General features: G+C 41.2%; 1 protein-coding gene and 1 non-coding gene across 5 annotated transcripts in view; one reads left to right on the forward strand and one right to left on the reverse strand.

The window, feature by feature from the left end:
- The window catches only part of F8 (coagulation factor VIII), a 97,818-nt gene that overhangs the window by 18,105 nt on the left and 57,248 nt on the right, over positions 1–22,465 (forward strand). For all 4 annotated transcript variants that reach the window (XR_004966916.1, XM_036304845.1, XM_036304848.1 and 1 more), the window contains 10 exons: positions 2,580–2,701; positions 3,603–3,725; positions 6,374–6,586; positions 8,279–8,338; positions 9,350–9,454; positions 12,421–12,642; positions 13,226–13,487; positions 16,630–16,801; positions 18,386–18,479; positions 19,156–19,370. Coding sequence is in view for 3 of the 4 variants with exons in the window: in XM_036304845.1 (XP_036160738.1) it covers positions 2,580–2,701; positions 3,603–3,725; positions 6,374–6,586; positions 8,279–8,338; positions 9,350–9,454; positions 12,421–12,642; positions 13,226–13,487; positions 16,630–16,801; positions 18,386–18,479; positions 19,156–19,370 (1,588 nt within the window). In the remaining variant the exon portion in view is untranslated. The remainder of the gene's footprint in view (positions 1–2,579; positions 2,702–3,602; positions 3,726–6,373; positions 6,587–8,278; positions 8,339–9,349; positions 9,455–12,420; positions 12,643–13,225; positions 13,488–16,629; positions 16,802–18,385; positions 18,480–19,155; positions 19,371–22,465) is intronic.
- LOC118654802 lies at positions 7,981–8,087 on the reverse strand. The gene has a single exon (XR_004967069.1). It is a non-coding gene; the product is annotated as a U6 spliceosomal RNA (small nuclear RNA).

A 22,465-nucleotide genomic window follows, 5' to 3' on the forward strand; every position in this document is an offset into this window, starting at 1 on the left:
TGATATTTTTGTTATCTCAGCAAAAGATTGAGAAAGAAATAAGCAATAAATGTCAGGTACCTTGTTATTGATTTCACATCCTGGCAATCCTAGGTATGGTGTGGCTTTTGCTCCAAGCATACTAATATCCACAGTCGGAAGCTGCCTCTCCTTTCCGCCACCTTATCTTTATTGTTGTCATTTGTAGCTAATGTTTGGGGTTCTTTCTTCAGTGGTATCCCATACCAAGTATATCACCATTTATTTGTGTTGTCCTCCTTCCATCACATCTCCCACTTTTCTTACACACACATATATATATTTTATGGATTTCAGGGACGAAAGGAGAGGGAGAGAAGGATAGAAACATCAATGATAAGAGAGAATCATTGATCAGCTGCTTCCTGCAGTGTGTTGTCCTCACACTGGGGATCGAGCCCACAACCCAGGCATGTGCCCTGACCGGGAATTGAACTTTGACCTCCTGATTCATAGGTCGATGCTCAGCCACTGAACCACACCGGCCAGGCATATCTCCTGCTTTTCAAAAGCCCTTGAGAGTCAATAAGACATCAGAAACAACACCCAGTCCACATGTAATTATATATCTTTAAAAACCTCTCTTTTTTCATATTTATTTTTAGCATGTGTTTTATGATGGCACAGCGGCATGTAATATCTCTATATTTGAAAGCCTAAGCGACTGTTAGGACCAGTCGACCAAACGACTGGTCGACCGATCACTATTACGTGCACTGACCACCAGGGGGCAGATGCTCATTGCAGGAGCTGCCCCCTGGTGGTCAGTGTGCTTTCATAACTAACTTCTGTGGCCGGCCAACCTCCCGCGGTCCTTCCCCTGGCTGGCTGGCCCCCATCGGCCCTGATCAGGACTGGGCGAGACAGCCCCGATGGCCCCGATCAGTGGCCAGGCTGAGGGACCCCACATGTGCACAAATTCGTACACTGGGCCTCTAGTATGGTTTATAAATGAATGAATATACATCTTTGGGGGGAGTGAGTGCTTAATTTTTTTATGACTGATTAAGGTTTGGAGACCAGGATCTGCACATGAAAACTTTCTTCCAGGGCAAGAGCCTTTGCTTTCTCCACATGAATATTCATTCCCGAAATGTCCATGCCTGTGCCTATAGTCTCTTGATTGTTGAAACAAAACCAGTTGGTAAAATCCGGTGAGAGATTAGATGTCCAGAAGCATAAGCCAGGAGAGGCTCTCTATGGCATATAGAAATCTGCAGAAACACTCCCTGGGGTGCAAAAATAATTAGCAGATGAAAACCAGTGCGTGGAAATACTCACCTCAACCAGTTGGTATTTTCTACCAATTCACGGGGACCTTCTTCACTAGGATTCGCATTGGTCCTTTTGATTACTCAACCTAAACTGGGCCTCAGGAAACAACAACCTAACTTGTCAGGTAGGGAGAGAGGAAAAGGTTTTCGGAACCAGCCTTCACCTAAAAGAGTTTTATCCTTTAGGCATAGGAAACATTTTGGGAACATTTATATAATTATAAAATTTCTGATTTAGTAGCTGATCCACAAATAAATGGATAATTGGGAGTATCTGACTGGAGACAATAATAAGCATTAGCCCAGCCGGTGTGGCTCAGCGGTTGAACATCGACCTATGAACCAGGAGGTCACAGTTTGATTCCCCGTCAGGGCACATGCCCAGATTGTGGGCTCAATCCTCAGTGTGGGGTGTGCAGGAGGCAGCCAATCAATGATTCTCTTTCATAATTGATGTTTCTATCTCTCTCATCCTGTTCCTTCTTCTCTGAAAGCAATAAAGATATATTTTAAGAAATAATTAGTATTAATGGAGGATTGACTCTAAATTATAGCTCCTGGCACCTGTAGGTCTCAGTATACATAGTTTTCATTGGAAGGTCATTTTCTCTGTTGTATTCCTTATTTCTGGTATCCCTATGAAGGGAAGTATAATTTTAGGTACATACTGACAAAATTTGAATACAAGGTACTTAGATAAAAGTTATAGTCTGTTTTAGAGATGAAATTGAAGGATACTGTAGTTATTGCTTTGGCAAATGATTTTTTGGCTGCTGCACTGTATGGGTATCAATTATATGATTTATCATTTTTAAAGTATATTTTTATTGATTTCAGAGAGGAAAGGAGGGAGAGAGAGAGAGAGAGAGAGAGAAAGAGAAACATCAATGATGAGAATCATTGATCGTCTGCCTCCTGCATGACCCCTACTGGGGATCGAGCCCGCAACCTGGGCATGTGCCCTTGACTGGAATTGAACCTGGGACCCTTCAGTCTGCAGACCGATGCTCTATCCACTGAGCCAAACCAGCTAGGGCTGATTTATCATTTAAAACAAATTTTTTTTTATTGACCTCAGAGAAAAAGGGAGAGAGAGAGATAGAAACATCAATGATGAGAGAATCATTTATTGGCTGCCTCTTGCACACCCTCCACTGCAACCTGGGCATGTGCCCTTGACCAGAATCAAACCCGGAACCCTTTGGTCTGCAGGCCAACGCTCTATCCACTGAGCCAAACCAGCTAGGGCTATGATTTATCATATAACTTTTTCCTTTTTTCACACAGGTTTCCTCCTGAAATGCCAAGATCTTTTCCATTCAACACCTCAGTCATATACAAAAAGACTGTCTTTGTAGAGTTCACGGATCACCTTTTCAACACTGCCAAGCCCAGGCCACCATGGATGGGTATGAAAACAGTATTGGTTGTTTATTATAAAACTGGGTATCTGCTACCACCTATCAGGAAACACACTGGGTGAATAGTCTCAATTTTTTTCTGCTGGCCCCTCCTCCTCTGCTTTTACTGTAGATATTAGAGTGCCAAGGGTCGTGGACCTGCATTTGCTTTATTTTCTTTCTACCTTCAGTCCCTAGGTGATCCTGTTCAGTCTTATAGCTTTAAAATATCATCTCTATGCTAATAATCTTAAGTTTATATCTTCAGTTCTGACTGCTTGCTTGATACCTTCACTTAGATGTCAAATAAGCATGCAATAAGATGTTAAGATGAAACATTTTCTATCTTAGAATTATTGCTAAAAATTATAGGTGACAAGTATCCCCAAATTCTAAAGAGAGATATCAACCCACCTATTCAGGAATCATTGATTGGCTGCCTCCTTCACGCCCCCTACTGGGGATTGAGCCCGCAACCCCTACATGTACCCTGACTGGGAATCAACCATGACCTCTTGGTTCATGGGTCAACACTCAACCATGGAGCCACACCGGCTGGGCTTATTTATTTATTATGTGCTTAATGTCTCTCAACTGTGATCTCCATGATCTGTCCTATTCACTATATCTCCGCTGCCTAGGACAGTCTCTAGAATATACTGTAGTCGGAACTCAGCTACTATTAGTTAAATGAATGAATGCATTGAATGAATTGCCAGAACTGTGTCCTCAGAACAATCATAAGGTTGAGCTGGTGATAGCAGTTTCTACATTCATTCGACTACCACTTTTTATCAGTAACCAAAGAGACATGCTTCTCCACTGTGACTCAGACCATAACGTTCATAAAAACAGGTTTTCTGGAGTGCCACCCTCCAAGTGACCTTTGGGGTCCATCTCATTCTTGCAGGTCTGCTGGGTCCTACCATTCGGGCTGAGGTTTCTGACACAGTGGTCATTACACTTAAGAACATGGCTTCTCATGCGGTCAGTCTTCATGCCGTTGGTGTTTCCTACTGGAAAGCATCTGAAGGTGAGTCAAATGTCCTCCTACTGTCCTGTCATCTCGGCATAGAAGAATATTGAGTATAAGGTCATAAAACTAATGAATAGTAGAGTTAAGAGGCTAACCTAGGCCTATTTCATGAAGTTAAGAACATTGTCATTTTAATCTAATCCCCTGAATTTTTATTTGGTTCCCTCTTCTCCCATGGGAATCCAAGCCACAGATCCTAAAATTCCCACTTCATCTGCCTTCCTATGCCCAGAAAACTTACTAGAGAGGAATCAAGACTCATGGTATAAAGTTGAAACAGAATTTTCCTTCTCCTTTTTTAGATTCTGACTTTTCAGATATTTTCTCTCCTTCCCCTCCCCCCATTTCTAAATATGGATGCCACCAGGGGATGAGAGACAACTAGCAGAAGCACAAGCTGACCTCGTTAAAACAAACAACCTGTTTGGCCACAGTCCCCACTTCAACGATCTTCTCCTTAAACTTCACAATGCAGGAAGGGAGTGAAGCAGGTGCCACAATTGACTATGATATTGTCCAGGTAGATATAGATCAAGAAGATTCAAGAAAATCCTTAATAAATTATTGGAGCACATGCTCTATGTTGTACAGCCTAATTGTGCTTATATGTTGACCAATTTCTTATTCTGAAATTGGAAGACCTTAATTTTCTGGGTTGCACTCATGAGGCCAGGGCTGACCTGGATTGGGGGAAGGAGATAGGACGGGGCAGATGGTATAGAGGAAAAAATCATTCCAAGCTCTGGCTGGAGCTGGGTTGGCTATTTCCATGAGGCTTATCTACTTGGGAGCATTTAAAATAAGTCTAGGGGCATTTGAGAGAGTCCAGAGTTCTCACAATTGTGCAGCATATAGCACTTGTACCCTAAGCCAGGTAAGGTTTGGGAAAATTGATTATCTAATTTCTCACATGGGCATCTATAGTGGTTCTGCCCAGGAACAACACAGTCAGGTGATGGCCTAATGCCCATGTGATTTGTAGTCCTATCATGAGCCTTCATATTTTTACTAGAGGCCCGGTGCATGATGTTCTTGCACTAGGGGGGTCCCTCAACCAAGCCTGTGTCCTCTCGCAGTCCGGGACCCTTCAGGGGATGTCTGCCTGTAGGCGGATATCCCCTGAGGGGTCCTTAGTGCTGCTGCGGAGGCGGGAGAGGCTCCCTGCCACCACCACTGCGCTTGCCAGCCATGAATCCGGCTTCCGGCTGACCACCAGGGGGCAGCTCCTGCATTGAGCGTCTGTCCCCTGGTGGTCAGTGTGTGTCATAGCAACCAGTCATTCTGCCAGTCAGTTGATTTGCCTATTAGGGTTTTATTATATAGGATGTTATGATCAAGAAGCTCCTGACCTTCTTAAACTAGCCTGGGAGCCCACGACTGTCAAGTAAATTTGTGATGATGTTGAATATCATTCTATGAGTTTGTTGACTTTTCTCATATCCTTTTGTAAAGTATTTGATCTAGAGTTTAAGCGTTTATCCTGTTGAAAACAAATGAGTTGTTTATTATTTTCTTATTGACTTGTGGAGGTACTTTATATTCAAAATACCAATCCAAAGACATATAAATATTTGCATATCTTCTAGTCTGTGGGTTGAATTTTTACTATCTTAATTTTATTTTCATAAACACATGTTCTTAAAGTTAATGAAGCATAGAAATTCAACAGTTAATGAAACAGAAAAATTTATCACATTTTTCTTTTATTTTAGAGCTTTGTGTCCTGTTTATTAAGACATTTGCCTATCCCAAAGTCACGAAAATTGTTTTCTATGCTTTCCTCTAGAAGTTTTATTATTTTACCCTTCACACCATCTCAAATTGATTTTTGTGTATAGCTACCTCATAGCATTTTTAAATAGCTTTATTGAGGTACAAATTAGATACCACAAAATTCACCCATTTAAGGTAGCTTGATGACTTTTAGTAAATTTAGACAGTTGTGCAGTCATCAACACAATCCAGCTTTAGGACACTTAAAGAAGTTCTCTCTTTCAAGTTCAAGCCCCATTTCCACCCCCAGTCCCAGGCAACCACTGATATGCTTTGTATCTCTATGGCTTTGCATACTTGTCATTTTTTAAATTGATTTCAGAAAGGAAGGGAGAGGAAGAGAGCAATAGAAACAATGATGAGAGCCCTGACCGGTTTGGCTCGGTGGATAGAGCGTTGGCCTTCCGACCAAAGGGTCCCAGGTTTGATTCCAGTTAAGGGCATGTACCTTGGTTGCGGGCACATCCCCAGTAGGGGGATGTGTAGGGGGCAGCTGAATTGATGTTTGTCTCTTATCAATGTTTCTAACTCTCTATCCCTCTCCCTTCCTCTCTGTAAAAGATCAATAAAATATGTTAAAAAAAAAACAGTGATGAGAGAGAATCACTGACCAGCTGCCTCCTGCACACCCCACAGGCACACCCCAGGCACATGCCCTGACCAGGAATCAAACCGTGACCGCCTGGTTCATAGGTTGATGCTCAACAACTGAGCCATGCTGGCCGAGCTATAGCTGCTGCTTATTAGTCTTCCAAATAAAGATGCAGAAAGGCTGTTGCTTGTGTAGAATCTACTGGTGACAATAAATTTGATATGTTTCCCCGAGTGGACAATGGGCATAAAAATGACAGTTTTATGCATTCTTGCTTTAGGTGCTCAATATGAGGATCAGACCAGCCAAAGGGAGAAGGAAGATGATAAAGTCATTCCTGGTGACAGTCATACCTATGTCTGGGAGGTCCTGAAGGAGAATGGCCCAATGGCCTCTGACCCACCATGTCTCACCTACGCCTATTTTTCTCATGTGGACCTGGTGAAAGACCTGAATTCAGGTCTCATTGGAACCCTCCTGGTTTGTAGAGAAGGTAAGTGTAAGAAAAGGTAGGATTGAGAGGAAATAAGCAGGGAAATACAAACATCTGGGTCTGTCCATAAAAGATAGCATTTATGTTCTTTAATCTGAAAGAGGTTCCTTTCCCCTAGCATCATGCCCATGAAAAGGAGCGTAATCTAGTTTCCTAGAGGAACAGGTGTTCATCCTATGTTGCCGCAATGCAGTTTTTGTTTTGTTTTGTTTTTTATTATTCCTTACCTGAGGATATTTTTTCCATTGAATTTTAGAGAGAGTGGAAGGGAGGGGGAGAGACAGAGAAACATTGGATGCGAGAGAGACACATTGATTGGTTGCCTCCTGCTCACGCCCCAACAAGGGCCAGGTATCAAGCCTGCAGCTGAGGTACATGCCCTTGACCGGAATCAAACCTGGGACCCTTCATTCCACAGGCTGATGCTCTATCCACTGAGCTAAGTCAGCTAGGGCCACTTCTTGATAATTTAAAAAATAAAATAAAGTTTTCCGATAACTTTGCTTGTATTTTAAATTTGTATAGGTGAGTTACTTTCTTTGTCCAATCTAACTTTTACTTTCCAAGCAGCCAGGGTACAGGAGAGACAAAAGGGGAATATCATGAGCAAAAATCTTCCTACTCACAATAAGGCTTCAAAGAAAACTTTCCCCCAAAATGAAGAAATACAATGCTAAGAAAGACAGCCAACAAATTCAACCATTAACACATGAAGCAAGCTCATTTTTAACAGTAACAATTCTAAATATTGGTGTACATGGTGTTCATTTAAAGTGACTGAGGTATTTAATATAGATAGTTGTTATTTTGCTCACAACTTTTTTGTTTATTTACAACTGCAGAAGTAAAAATGTTAAACATAATAGAAATTCTCTATATTAATTGCTTATAGGCACATTTTGTAATTTTTCTTTTTCTCTTATATTTGCTCTGAACACATATGGATATACTATATAAAATATAATTATATGGGCTTGTATTTTATATATCTTTTAAAATATATACATATATTTTAAATCTTTATTGCTGAGATTATTACAGATGTCCCTTCCCCCACACACACATTGCCTCCCTCCACCAGGTTCCCGCCCCGTCCCAGGCCTTCACCACCCTATTGTCTGTGTCCATAGGTAATGCATATATGCATATAAGTTCTTTGGTTAATCTCTTCCCACCTCACACTAGGATGGAGCCTGCAACCCCGGGCATGTGCCCTAACTGGGAATCGAACCACAACCTCTTGGTTCGTAGGTCGATGCTCAACCACTGAGCTATGCTGGCTGGGCTAGTAATTCATTTTTATTACATTTTACAAAAGTCATGGTCTGCAACAAATTTGAAATTTGAAAAAAAAAAAAAAGGTTCTTTACCCGAAATAGTTGTGGTGGTGTTTTTTTTATATGGAATGCTTCACGAATTTGCGTGTCATCCTTGTGCAGGGGCCATGCTAATCTTCTCTGTATCGTCCCAATGTTAGTATATGTGCGGCCGAAGTGAGCACCCGAAGAGTTTTAGAAGCATTGGTATAGGAAACCTCACACCAAAGAAATGATGGTATGGTAAAGTTAACAAGAGACAAAGGACTACATCTGTGCTACTCTCAGGCTGTTGATGAAGTAATGTCTCCTCCTAGTGTCAGTTTGCTGGGAAAGGATTTTCAATAGACAATAAATGCCCTCGCTTCTTTTGCAGGGAGTCTGGCCAAAGAAAGGACACACGAATTTGTACTGCTTTTTGCTGTATTTGATGAAGGTTAGTGAGCTGCAATCTGAATTTTGAACTACTGAAAGAAAGCAAATATATTAATTTATTCTGGTACTTGAAATGAGAGCTACTATTGTCCAGAAGTGATTCTAGAAAGATCATAAACTACTTTACTGTTCAGAAATGAAGGAGGTGGAAATGACAATGAATCCCCACCCCTAAATGCACCCATGGTTTCATTGGCAGCTGAGGTAAGAAGATACAGGAGCTGGGTCACAGGTTAGCCTAATCCCTCTCATAAATCCACAAACAAGGACTTTTTGCTTAACTTACAAAAATTTTAGTAAAAATTGTACATTGCACATATTTAAGGTGATGATTTTACATACATAAAGTGAAATAGTTAACTACAGTCAAGCTAATTTGACATCCATCTTCTCACAGTGACCATTTGCGTGTGGCAAGTGTACGTGAAATCTACTCTCTTAGCGTATTTCCACTGTTCAACACACTCTTTTTTTTTTTTTCAACACACTCTTAGTAACTATGATTATCATGCCTGTGCTTTCTATCCCCAGAACTTATTCATTTTAAAACTGAAAGTTTGTACCCTTGACTAATATCTCCCCATTTCCCCCATCCCAGCTCTTGGAAACCGCCATTCTACTCTCTGCTTCAATGAATATACCTTCTTTTATCTTCACCTGTTAACTTTTATTTATTTACTTATTTATTTTTATTGATTTCAGAGTGGAAGGGAGAAGAAGAGAGATACAGAAACATGAACAATGAGAGAGAATCATTGATCAGCCGCCTCCCGCACCCCGGGCATGTTCCCTGACTGGGAATCGATGTTCTCTCTCGTCATTGATGTTTCTATCTTTCTCTCCCTCTCCTTCCTTTCTGAAATCAATAAAAAAAATTTTTTTTAAAAAAAAGAAGAAGAAATGCTTAAGGTGTGAGCAGTCTTTACCCCATGGGAGAGAGGGAAGAAGAAAAGGAGGGTCAGTCATGAGACAGACACTCAGTTGGGCCTACATTTGCATCCTCTCTCATCAGGGAAAAGTTGGCATTCAGAAACATATGAGTCCTCCACACAGGCATCTGCTCGGCCCCGGACTGAAATGCACACAATCAATGGCTATGTGAACCGGTCTCTTCCAGGTATGTATACACTCGCTGAAGAATCCTCAGGTTCGCCCTAGCCGGTTTGGCTCAGTGGATAGAGTGTTGGCCTACGGATTGAAGGGTCCCGGGTTCAATTCCAGCCAAGGGCACATGCCCAGGTTTGGGGCTCGATCCCCAGTAGGGGGTGGGCAGAAGGCAGCCGATCAATGATTCTCATCATTGATGTTTCTATCTCTCTCTCTTTCCCTTCCTCTCTGAAATCAATATATATATATATTTAAAGATTCAACAGGATCCTTCATTAATAAAGTAATAATAGGATTCTATGAAAAAATAATCAAACACCAATATGCTTACAAAATTAGCACTACAATGGTCAAAATACAAACTCAATAGAAGGTAGGTCGCCGGAACCGGTTTGGCTCAGTGGATAGAGCGTCGGCCTGTGGACTGAGGGGTCCCAGGTTCGATTCCGGTCAAGGGCATGTACCTGGGTTGCAGGCACATCCCCAGTAGGAGATGTGCAGGAGGCAGCTGATCGATGTTTCTCTCTCATTGATGTTTCTAACTCTCTATCTCTCTCCCTTCCTCTCTGTAAAAAATCAGTAAAATATATTTTTAAAAAAAAAAAAAAGAAGGTAGGTCAAATAGAAAAAAATCTCTCAGTAAAACAAAAAAGAGATTAAGAATATGTTTAAATATAGATCTTAAAATTAAAGAAATGTGTTAAGAATAAAAAGATTTGACACATATGTAATACCCTTTGTAATACTTTAAGCAATTAAAAAAATAAAATAAATAAAATAAAAAAAATAAAGATTTGAGTCTTTGTATTAAAATTTCACAGCAGGATAAATAAATAAATAAGAAAGATCCCAGCACAAAATTATTATTGTGGGATTCTGAGAACACAGAGACCTGGGAGAAACAGTCACATACAAAGACATGAGAATTAGATTGGCAATATAATGAAGCAGTACTTTAAAGTTCTAAGGTAGAAGTCATTTTCAACCTAGAATTCATAGCCAAACTGTAAATCAGCATTGGGGGAAGAATAAAGACATTTTTAGAAATGGTAGCCCTTAGAAGCCATTGAAGATGTAGTAAGTAAAACTGGAATGTAAGCCAAGAAAGAGGAAAATGGAAAATTTAGAAACATAAGAAAATAATAAAGGACGAGGACAGGTATTCCCTTAATTCTTTGCTGTATTTCCAATAATTCTATCATGAATATGCATGATTTTAGAATTAGAAAAGAAATTAACTTTCAAATCATGAAAGTCCCTGCTCTCACATAGCTTAGAGCATAATAGGCAGACATGTTGTAATCAAATAATCATAATAATAAATACAAAATTACAAACCAAGAATTCGAAGGAAAATTGCATAATCATATGTGAACATACAATAAAGGAGACTGATCTAGACTGGGGATCAGAGAAGGCTTCCCTAAAGAAGTGCCATTTATATTGAGTGTTGAAACAAGATTGGGAATAGGGAAATGAGGTGATGTGAGATGAGACTGGGGAGGTACAGGGATCCAGCTATTCAGGGATTTCTAGGCCTTCCTAGAGAGTTTGGACTTGATTCTATATGGAATGGGAGTCACTGAAGGGTTTTGGGCTGAAGAATACTACAATCAGATCTGAAATGCAAACATACCACGTAAGTTTCCTTGTGAGTGGAAAGCTTGGAAGGGAGTATGACCAGATGTGGAAAGACCTCTAACGAAGCTATTCCAGTGGTTGAGGTAAGAGATCATGGTAGCTAGCTTGGCTTAAGATGGTTGGGGTAGTAATGATAGTGAAAAATAAATATATTTGAAGGCTCCGGGAGCCAAAATAGAAAACAGCTGTGCCCTAATAGTTAACAGTATGATATCTAAATATTTAGTTGCTTGGGTTCAAATTTGAGCAAGTTAATGAACCTCCCTGGACATGAGTTTCCTCTAAGAGAAGGAGGATGATAGTAATTTCTACATTCATAGGGTTATTGTGAGGAGTGAATGAGTTAAAACGTGGAAAAGACTTTGGACAGTGCTTGAAATAAAAAAATGCTCAGTAAATATTAGTGTTATTAATCACATTGTCACAATTGGTGTTAGATTGGATGTAAAAAGTGAGAGTGAAGACTGTAATAACTTTCACATAATTGAATGCAGGATGGTACCAATCACTGAAACGAGGCTCTCTGAAAGAAGATGAGGTAATAAAGATCTCAAATTTGATTTTGGATGTGTGGGTTTTATGAAATAATCCAGGTGAAGATAGTGAAAAGGTTGTTGTATGAGCCTGGAGTTATGGGAGAGGTCTGAAACAGGAGAGTTATCAGCATATAGATGATCATTAACACCATGAGAATCGATGTTATTGATCAGGGAGAAAATATTGATCAACAAGAAAATAAGGCCTAAAGCTGAGCACTGAGGTGATCTGTCATCTCATGGGTGAGTAGAGAAGGAGGGATCAGGGAAGGAGACAGAAGAAGCACTTTAAACAACAGGGGAACAAAACCCAGAGAGGTGTTGGCATAGAGGCCAGTGAAGAAGAGAATCACAAGAAGGAATGAATGGTCAACAGGTGCAAATGAAAACTAAGAATACCCATTGGAATTAGCAGCATGACAATCATTCCTGACTCTGGCAAGAGCTGTTGCTTTCACAGTGCCCCAGAGCCCTTAGAAAGTTTGGTTCCAAGTCAAGATAATAAACTTTATAAAGTCAATTTGTTCATCCTATTCTTTTGTAAATGTTTTCATTGATTTCAGAGAGGAATGATGAGGGAGAGAGAGATAGAAGCATCAATGATAAGAGAATCATTGATCAGCTGAGTCCACAACCCGGCATGTGCCCTGACTGGGAATTGAACTGTGAACCCATGGTTCATAGGTCGATGCTCAACCACTGAGCCACGCCGGCCAGGCTGTCCATCCTATCTTAGACAGTGTTTTCCATTTCAGTTTCTCTACTTCATGATCATAGCTATCTTATTACAACTTTACAGGTCTGATCGGATGTCACAAGAAATTGGTCTACTGGCATGTGATTGGAATGGGCACCGCCCCCGAAGTGCACTCAATTTTCCTTGAAGGTCACACATTTCTTGTGAGGAACCATCGACAGGCCTCCTTGGAGATCTCACCAATAACTTTCCTTACTGCTCAGACACACCTGATGGACCTTGGCCAGTTTCTACTGTTTTGCCATATCTCTTCGCACCAACATGGTAATACTTGTGGATCTTAAAAACTAGTATGATAAGTATCCAGCTCTTATTTTAATTACATTTTCTGTCCACTGTCCAGTATAGGATTATGTTAGACCTCAACTGAGATTCCCTGGTTGCCAGCTTTCAGAGTAAAGATGTTGCCTTGAGTATAAGAGGGCTTGAGTACTTGTAGTATTGGTGACATTTTAGTTAAATACCTGTGATAGAGGCAAGGTAGATGGGTTCAGGATAAATGAAGTGGCAAAAGTGAGGAGGACAGTATATTATTGGTTTTCCAGCCTGATCCCATTACCTAGGCCTTGATACTGTGGAGAGATGGCAGGTCATACATAGCTGAAGAGATGTTTTATGAGAAAATGTAGGGCATGCAGGAGGCAGCTGATCAATGATTCTCTCTCATCATTGATGTTTCTATTTCTGTCTCTTTCTCTTTCTCCCTCTAGGAAATCAATAAAAATACATTTTTTTTAAAAAAAAAAAGAGGGAGGGCCTTGAAGGCCTAATGACAGAGAATGATGCCAGAAGTTAAGGCAAGAAAGTTTTGTAGGAATTTGACATTGTTTTGTTTGTCTGACTCCAGATGGTATGGAAGCTTATGTTAAAGTGGATAGCTGCCCAGAGGAACCCCAACTACGGAAGAAAAATAATCAAGAAGAGGAATATGAGGATGATGATACTTACGACTCTGACATGGATCTTGTCAGGTTTGATGATGATGACCCTTCTGCCTTTATCCAAGCCCGCTCAGTTGCCAAGAAGCATCCTAAAACTTGGGTCCACTATATTGCTGCTGAAGAGGAGGACTGGGACTATGCTCCCTCAGTCCCCTCCCCCAATGACAGGTAAGCACCTTTTGACTCTTGCTACTATCTCTTCCCAATACGCAAAAAGTTCTGCCTAGTTATTCAGAACAATAAATCTTCAAACCACATTTGAGGTAGGTGCAGGTATGACGTCAAATGTCAAGTACATTAATATGTTTGGAAACTAAAATAGCTAAGCATCAAGGATGTATGGAGGGACCTGGAGAGTGGTATGCTAAGTGAAATAAGCCAGTCAGAGAAAGACAAGTATCACATGATCTCACTCCTACGTGGCATCGAATGAACAAAATAAACTGATGAACAAACTAGATCCAGAGACATAAAAGCATAGAACAGAATGCAGAATCTCAGAGGAAAGTGGGGGTGGGTAGGTAGGTGGGAAGTGATCAACCAAAGAACTTGTATGCATATATGCATGACCCATGGACACAGACAGTAGGGTGGTGAAGGCCTGGGACAGGCTGGGGCAGGCTAGAAGGGGTTAATGGGGGAAAGAAGGGGGCATGTAATACTTTCAACAATAAAGTTTTAATTTTAAAAAATAGTTAAGCATCAAGGATGCTTGTACTTTTCCCACTCTTTTCCTTGATTAAATCATTCAGCTGTTTTAGAGTTAAATTTTAGCTACCTGTCCTCTCCCTAGAATTCTCCATTTCAACCTCTCATCTTTTTTTTTTTAATATATTTTTTATTGATTAAGATATTACATATGTGTCCTTGTCCCCACGTTACCCTCTACCCCCCACCCCCCCACCCCCGCTCATGCCCTCACCCCCCCGTTGTCCATGTCCATTGGTTAGGCCTATCTGCTTGCATATAAGTCCTTTGGTTGATCTTTCCCCCTTACCCCCACCCTCCCCTACCTTCCCTCCAAGTCCCGACAGTCCAATCAATGCCTCTCCGTCTCTGGATCAGTCCTTGTTCATCAGCTTATGTTGTTCATTATATTCCACAAATGAGTGAGATCCTGTGGTAATTATCTGCTCTCAAGTTCCATCCATGCTGTGGCAAATGGTAAGAGTTCCTTTTTCTTCTTCCTCTTCTTAAAGAATACCTTTCAGCATTTCATATAATGCTGGTTTGGTGGTGATGAACTCCTTTAGCTTTTTCTTATCCGTGAAGCTCTTTATCTGACCTTCTATTCTGAATGATAGCTTTGCTGGATAAAGTAATCTTGGTTGCAGGTTCTTGCTATTCATCACTTTGAATATTTCTTGCCAGTCTCTTCTGGCCTGCATGGTTTCTGTTGAGAAATCAGCTGACAGTCGTATGGGTACTCCCTTGTAGGTAACTGACTGTCTTTCTCTTGCTGCTTTTAAGATTCTCTCTTTATCTTTTGCTCTTGGCATTTTAATTATGATGTGTCTTGGTGTGGTCCTCCTTGGATTCCTTTTGTTTGGGGTTCTCTGCGCTTCCTGGACTTGTAAGTCCATTTCTTTCACCAGGTAGGGGAAGTTTTCTGTCATTATTTCTTCAAAAAGGTTTTCAATATCTTGCCCTCTCTCTCCTTCTGGTACCCCTATAATTCTGATGTTGGTACGCTTGAAGTTGTCCCAGAGGTTCCTTACACTATCTTCATATTTTTGGAATCTCTTTTCTTTTTTCTTTTTCGGTTGGGTATTTTTTGTTTCTTTGTATTTCAAATCTTTGACTTGATTCTTGGGATCCTCTTCTCTGCTGCTGGATCTCTGTAAATTATTCTTTATTTCAGTCAGTGTATGCTTAATTTCTAGTTGGTCCTTTTTCATGTCCTCCATGGTCTCCCTATACTTATTGAGGGATTCATTAAATTTATCGGCGGTTTCCATAAAATTCCTGAAAAACCTTATAACCGTGGCCTTAAACTCTATATCCAATCGTTTGCTTTCCTCCATTTCTGCCATTTGTGGCCTGTTTCTTTGTCTCCGCATTTTGGCAGCTTCCCTGTGTTGATAGAGTGGCCCTGTGCGCCAGGTGTCCTGTAGGGCCCAGTAGCTCAGCCTCCCCAGTTACCTGGGGTGGACACTCTTGGTGCACTCTTGGTGCCTTGGTTGTTGTAGAATCACTGGGAGGAATTGACCTCCAGGCCAATTGGCTGTGAGAATCAGCTGTGTCTAAAGTGGGAGAACTTTGTGCTGAAGACACCCTTCTGGGGCAAGACTTGCTTCAGTGGGGCTTTGGTGCTCACTGAGTCTGCTCCCTGAGTGCGTCCCTTATGGATCTGAGGAGTTGCAGTCTGGATGGACCCCCTCTGACCACTGGGTACAGTGGCTCCTGGATCTAAGGAGGTGCTAATTCAGCCTCTGCCTGAGGCCACACAGCAGGAGCCACGAAGAGGCTCAGCTGTGAAGCAATGCAAGCCGCTGCGGGGCCTTGGGCCTTCTCTTGGAAGTTCCGGGTCTGCCTGGTTCGGCTGCAGTTAGGTACATTCACATGCAAAAGCCTCTGCCGCAGTCTGGGTGGGGCGGGGTCTCAGGGAGTCAGAGGGCGGAGAAAGCGGCCATGGCCGATTCTCCGCCCGGAGTCGCGCTTCTCAGTGTTCCGGTAACGGCTGCAAGCACCTCTGAGGGAAAGCCGCCCTCAAGTTCGCCCGCTGCCGGACAGACCAGCCTCTCCCCGTATGAGTCCTGGGTCCCCAGAGACTTCCAGGAACCGGAGTTCAGAGCCCTCGGGAGTTTGTGATTCAAAAAGACAGCCGCGTCCTCAGGCACCACCCCCTTTCCGCGCGCGCGAGCCGCCGTACCTCTGCACTTCACCTCCGCAGCGCCTCTGGCTCTCAGCGTGCTTTTCTTTCCTTCTAGTTGTGGAATTTACACTCAGCCAGCCTTCCTGTTGTTCTGGATGATGTTTGCTCAGTCCTTTGCGGTAATTTTCTTTTTTTTTTTTTTTTCTTTCTTTTTTTTTTTTTTTTTAAATATATTTTATTGATTTTTTACAGAGAGGAAGGGAGAGAGATAGAGAGTCAGAAACATCGATGGGAGAGAAACATCGATCAGCCGCCTCCTGCACATCCCCCACTGAGGATGTGCCCGCAACCCAGGTACACGCCCTCGACCGGAATCGAACCTGGGACCCCCCAGTCCGCAGGCCGATTGTTGTGTGAGGCAATAATTTCCCGGTGTTCACCTATGCCGCCATCTTAGTTGCTCGCCAACCTCTCATCTTTTTGTTTCTCATACAGCAGTTATAAAAGTCTATATTTGAATAATGGTCCTCAGCGTATTGGTAGAAAGTACAAAAAAGTCCGATTTATGGCATACACAAATGAAACATTTAAAACTCGTGAAGCTATTCAATATGAATCAGGAATCCTGGGACCTTTACTTTATGGAGAAGTTGGAGATACACTGTTGGTAAGTTGAGGGAAAGCTATAAGGTTGGGTAAGAAGAAAAAGTCTGGAGGGATTTGAGATTCTCAAAACTTCATAATTCAGCCTTATCTCTAATGGGCATTATCTTTTCAAAATCATAAATACTACACAAATAAATGTGTATTATAAATTGGTTTAAAAATATGAGTGTATACAATACAAATTTAATGCCACTCATTAAACCTGCCACTCCTTTGAAATATTCATTGCTTAGGCTTTGATACATACCCTTCTAAAACTTTTCCCACCAATTATATAGTACAGGAATCAGCACACTATTGCCTGTGAGCCAAATTTGGCTCATAGTCTATTTTTGGACAGCCTGTAATGAACTACACCATAGTATTTCAGTAAAAGAAAGAAGCACATGATCACGTAATAGTTGGAGAAAGGGGTTTGACAAAATCCACTACCCATTCATGATCGGAAAAAACTCTGAGTGAACTAGCAACAGAAGTCAAGGTCCTTAACTTGAACATCTAAGAAAACTTTATAATGTGGTGAAAAACTGAATGTTTTCCCCTAGTGATTGGGAACAAGTTAAGATGTCCACTCTTGTCACTTCTATTTAATATTGCACTGGAAGCCAGTGAAATGAGCCACACACACACAAAAAGGAATTAGAAGCATTTGGATTGAAAAGGAAGATTATTTGTAAATAACATAATCTTATTTGTAGAAAATCCTGCTAAAAAGCTGTTAGAATAAACAAGTTTAGCAAGGTTGTGAGATACAAAATCAATATTAAAAAATTATATTTCTGTATATTCTTATCAGTTAATACTCTGATAACGAAATTAAGAAAATAATCTCATTCACTATAATATCAAAAAAGAATAAAATGATTTGGAATAAATTTAACAAAAAGGGACTTGTGCACTGAAAACTACTAACCACTGCTTAGATAATTTAAAGATGTAAATAAATGGAAAGACATATTATGTTCATGGATTGGAAGAATCAATTACTGTTAAGACTCTTCCAAATTTATCTATAGACTAGAGGCCCAGTGCACAACATTCATGCACTTGGGTGGGGGGGTCCCTCAGTCCGGGCTGCACTCCCTTGTAGTCCGGGAGCCCTCGTTGGATGTCCATCTGACAGCTTAGGCCAGCAGTCGGACATCCTTAGTGCTGCTGCCACCCCTGCACTAGTCAGCCATGAAACTGGCTCAGGGCTTCTAGCTGAGCGGCACTCCCCCTGTGAGAGTGCACTGACCACCAGGGGGCAGCTCCTGCATTGAGCGTCTGCCCCTGGCGATCAGTGCGCCTCATAGCAACCAGTTGTTCTGCCATTTGGTTGATTTGCATATTAGCCTTTTATTATTAGGATTCAAGTCAATCCCTATCAAAATCCCAACTGCCTTTTTTGCAGAAATTGACAAGCTAATCCTAAAATATAGATAGAATTGCAAAGGAACCCCATAGACAAAAGAATCTTGAAAAAAAGAACAAACCCCAGTAATGTGGATGTAGAGAAGCTTTTGTTCTCTGGCTATAGGCCACACTTTTCTTCTTGATCCTGGTTGTCTTAGGACTTGATCTTCTAGCTCATTTATACTTTCAGATTATATTTAAGAATCAAGCAAGCCGACCATATAACATCTTCCCTCATGGAATCACTGATGTCAGGCCTTTGCATGAAGGGAGATGGCCAAAAGGTAAGTGTTAACTCAGTTTTATAGTTCTTACTTACCTGTAGGTACAGATGAGGTCACAGTCTCAATAACAACTAAAATTGTGCTGGGCCTGCCCAGCTGTTTTGCACCATATAGGCACATTTATCACCCACAATCCTTTATGCTACAATTTCCAGATGTATTTCATTTATGTACTTTATAATGCTCACAAGAAAATGCTATAATTGTTGCTTTAAACACACATATGTAGTTTTAGAAAATTATGGGGGTGCCCAACGGCATTGCTCAGTGGTTGAGCATCGACCCATGAACGAGGAGGTCATGGTTCAATTCCTGATCAGGGCACATGCCCAGGTTGCAGGCTTGATCCCTAGTGTGGGGCATGCAGGAAGCAGCCAGTCAGTGATTCTTATCATTGATGTCTCTATCTGTCTGTCTGTCTGTCTCTCTCTCCGTCCCTCCCTCCCTCCCTCCCTCCCTCCCTCCTTCCCTCTCCCTTCCTCTCTGAAATCAGTAAAAATATATTTTTTAAAAATTGTATGAATCTTAAACTTGTAATAGGTACAAATTTAGTTTCCATTTATTGAAAAACATATGTACATCTAGATGTATAGAGCTCTTGCAATAGCAACATGATTACCAATATGTGGCTTGTTATATTCTAATCAAGCTATTCTGGGGTTTGGAATGTGGGTAGGTGTGAAACATCTGAAAGATATGCCAATTCTGCCAGGAAATATATTCAAGTACAGATGGACAGTGACTGTAGAAGATGGGCCAACTAAATCAGATCCTCGGTGCCTGACGCGATATTATTCAAGCTTCGTTAATCAAGAGAGAGATCTGGCTTCAGGGCTCATTGGCCCTCTCCTCATCTGCTACAAAGAATCTGTAGATCAAAGTGGAAACCAGGTGAGTTCTTCTCTTTCCAAGTGCTTATTTGAAGCTAAAAATGACATGATGTATAGGAACTTCCACATAAGATTTCCTATACTCCCTCGGTGTATGTCTCCCGGTAGAATGCAGACAGTATAGTCATCTGCGATATTGGCCAGTAAAAGAAATGCGTTGGGTCTCTCAGGTGTTAATTGATTTTGAGTTTGGTGTAATAATCTTGCCTGCTGGATAAATAGGAGACCTGGGCCCTATTATTTCTCCAATACTCATACCCAGTCTAAAATTCCACTCCTTGTAGGTGATCTTGCCCCTTTTAATATGCTCAATTATCACCTATTTTTATTTTTATTTTTTAAAATATATTTTTATTGATTTCAGAGAGAAATAGAAACATCAGTGATGAGAGAGAATCATTAATTGGCTTCCTCCTGCACGCCACTCGGGATCGAGCCCGTAACCTGGGCATGTGCCCTTGACTGATATCTAACCAGGGACCCTTCAGTCCACAGGCCAGCGCTCTTTCCACGAAGCCAAACCGGCTTAGGGCAATTATCACCTATTTTTTGATGACACACAAATCTTATCACAGCCTAGACTTCTCTAGAGTTCAGTAAATATTTGCTGAGCAAAATACAGGGAAAGATATAAAATATTTCAGAATATGACTAGAATTTGGACCACTTCTGCTACTTTAAAAAATAAAGTTTAATTCTCTGAATAAGAAAACTTACTTCACAAAAACTCATGGCCATGTTGCTGAGGCTTGACTATATGTCCATTTGGTTATGATACATAAGATTCCTACTAATCTGAAAACACTTCATTGGTTTAGAGACTAAAGCACATGAATTTTAATGCAAAAAAAAAAAAAAGTGGTACACAAACCCAGAGGCATCAATTTGGCCAAGTACCTGTCTTGACAAATTTTTCCTAATTATGGTTTCTCCACTATTTGGGGGAAGAGGACTAAAATGTACGTCTAAAAAATAAAATAAAATAAAATAATATATACGTATATATACTTTAATCTCTTCCCATCAGCATTTTGCTTTGTGTAGCAGTAGATTATGCAAAATGAAATTGATACATATTAGTGAAGTTTACACATTAAATTTTAGAAGATTCAGTTAAGTGACTAACTCATAACTTTGGTTCTTATACAAATTGATCTTCTGAAAAACACTTAAAATTTTTTCAACAGAAAACTTAAGGTATTAATAATAGTTAACATTTTGCAGTTCATCTGAGCTTTATTATTTGATCTCTGTTTTCTATTTAAAAAAAAATTTTTTTTTTGCCCTAACCAGTTTGGCTCAGTGGATAGAGCATTGGCGAGTGGACTGAAGGGTCCCAGGTTCGATTCAGGTGAAAAGCATGTACCTTGGTTTCAGGCTCGATCGCCCATAGGGGCCGTGCAGGAGGCAGCTGATCGATGATTCTCTCTCATCAATGTTTCCATCTTTCTATCCTCTCCCTTTCTCTCTCTAAAAAATCAATTGAAATATTTTTAAATTTTTTTTTTGTTAATCCTCACTCGATATTTTTCTATTGATTTTTAGAGAGAGTGGAAGGGAGGGGGAGAGACAGAGAGAGAGAGAGAGAGAGAGAGAGAGAGAGAGAGAGAGAGAGAGAGAAACATTGATTGGTTGCTGTGGGGGGCTGTTTCTCTCTTTTCCATGTCCCGCATGGAAAAGGAAACAGTCCATTTGCTGAGTGGAGGAGCTGGGGATTAAGAAATTAAAGAAAGACCAAGACGCAGAAATAGATTTTAAGCTGGGGCCAGGTGGGCGCCATCCTCTCTGATGGAGAGGCGGCAAAAAGCGGGCTGAGCCACACAGCAGGTTTATTTTAAAGGCCTAGATTTACATATCTAGTTCCGCCCCTGCCTGATTAACATGTCCAGCCTTATTGGGGAAGCATGTCCCCAAGGCGTGGCTCTGCCTAAGCTCTGAGTTCAGCTGACAATAATATAAGAAAATGCCTAGGTGCCTCCCTGGCGGCCCTCTACAGGTTGCTTCCCTCATGTGCCCCAGCCAGGGCTGGGGAATGAGCCTGCAACTGAAGTACGTGCCCTTTACCGAAATTGAACCTGGGTCCCTTAGTCCGAGGATTGACACTCTATCAACTGGGCCAAACAATGCAGCGCCTATTTTTAATTTTTTTTAATAGATTGGTAGCCTTGTGGAAGGGCAGTTGCTAGATGGAAATTTAGGAAAGGCATTAATCTTACTTGACGTGACTAACTTATTTAAGAAAGACACTGAATAATCACTTGGGTCTTTACGAGTAAAACTCCTCTATTCTGAACATGGAAAGAATGAGGCGCCAAAACCGGTTTGGCTCAGTGGATAGAGCATCGGCTTGCGGACTGAAGGGTCCCGGGTTCGATTCCGGTCAAGGGCATGTACCTGGGTTGCGGGCACATCCCCAGTGGGAGATGTGCAGGAGGCAGCTGATCGATGTTTCTCTCTCATCGATGTTTCTAACTGTCTTTCTCCCTTCCTCTCTGTACTCTGTAAAAAATCAATAAAATATATTAAAAAAAAAAAAAGAATGAGGCTACAGACTGTACCAAAAAATCAGTCATCGTATGGCTTTGTCTCCAGAATAAATGAAGTTTAATGGGTCCAGTCAACCTCTTGTCCTGAGGATACATTCGCTTTGAACATATGCTTACTGCTGCCCTAGCCGTTTTGGCTCAGTGGATAGAATGTCGGCCTGCAGACCAAAGGGTCCCTGGTTCGATTCCGGTCAAGGGCATGTACCTCAGTTGCAGGCTCCTTCCCAGCCTGGGCCCTGGTCAGATGCGTGCAGGAGGCAATCAATTGATGTGTTTCTCTCACATTGATATTTCTTTCAGTCTTTCCCTCTCTCTTCCACTCTCTCTAAAAATCAGTGGGAAAATATCCTCAAGTGAGGATAAACAGACAAACAAACAAACAGAAAACATATACTTACTGCCCATAGCACCCACTCCCACTCCCAAGCTCTGGTCCATGCCATAATAGTGACCTATGGAGAAATGGAATTGAACCAAAGGATTATAGATATAGCACATGCATGCTATCACTTCTATTGTAGACAGCAAATTCTTACTTGACAATGGTAGT

Source organism: Myotis myotis, unplaced genomic scaffold (assembly GCF_014108235.1).
Source record: "Myotis myotis isolate mMyoMyo1 unplaced genomic scaffold, mMyoMyo1.p scaffold_m19_p_4, whole genome shotgun sequence".
Taxonomy (NCBI): Eukaryota; Metazoa; Chordata; class Mammalia; order Chiroptera; family Vespertilionidae; genus Myotis; species Myotis myotis.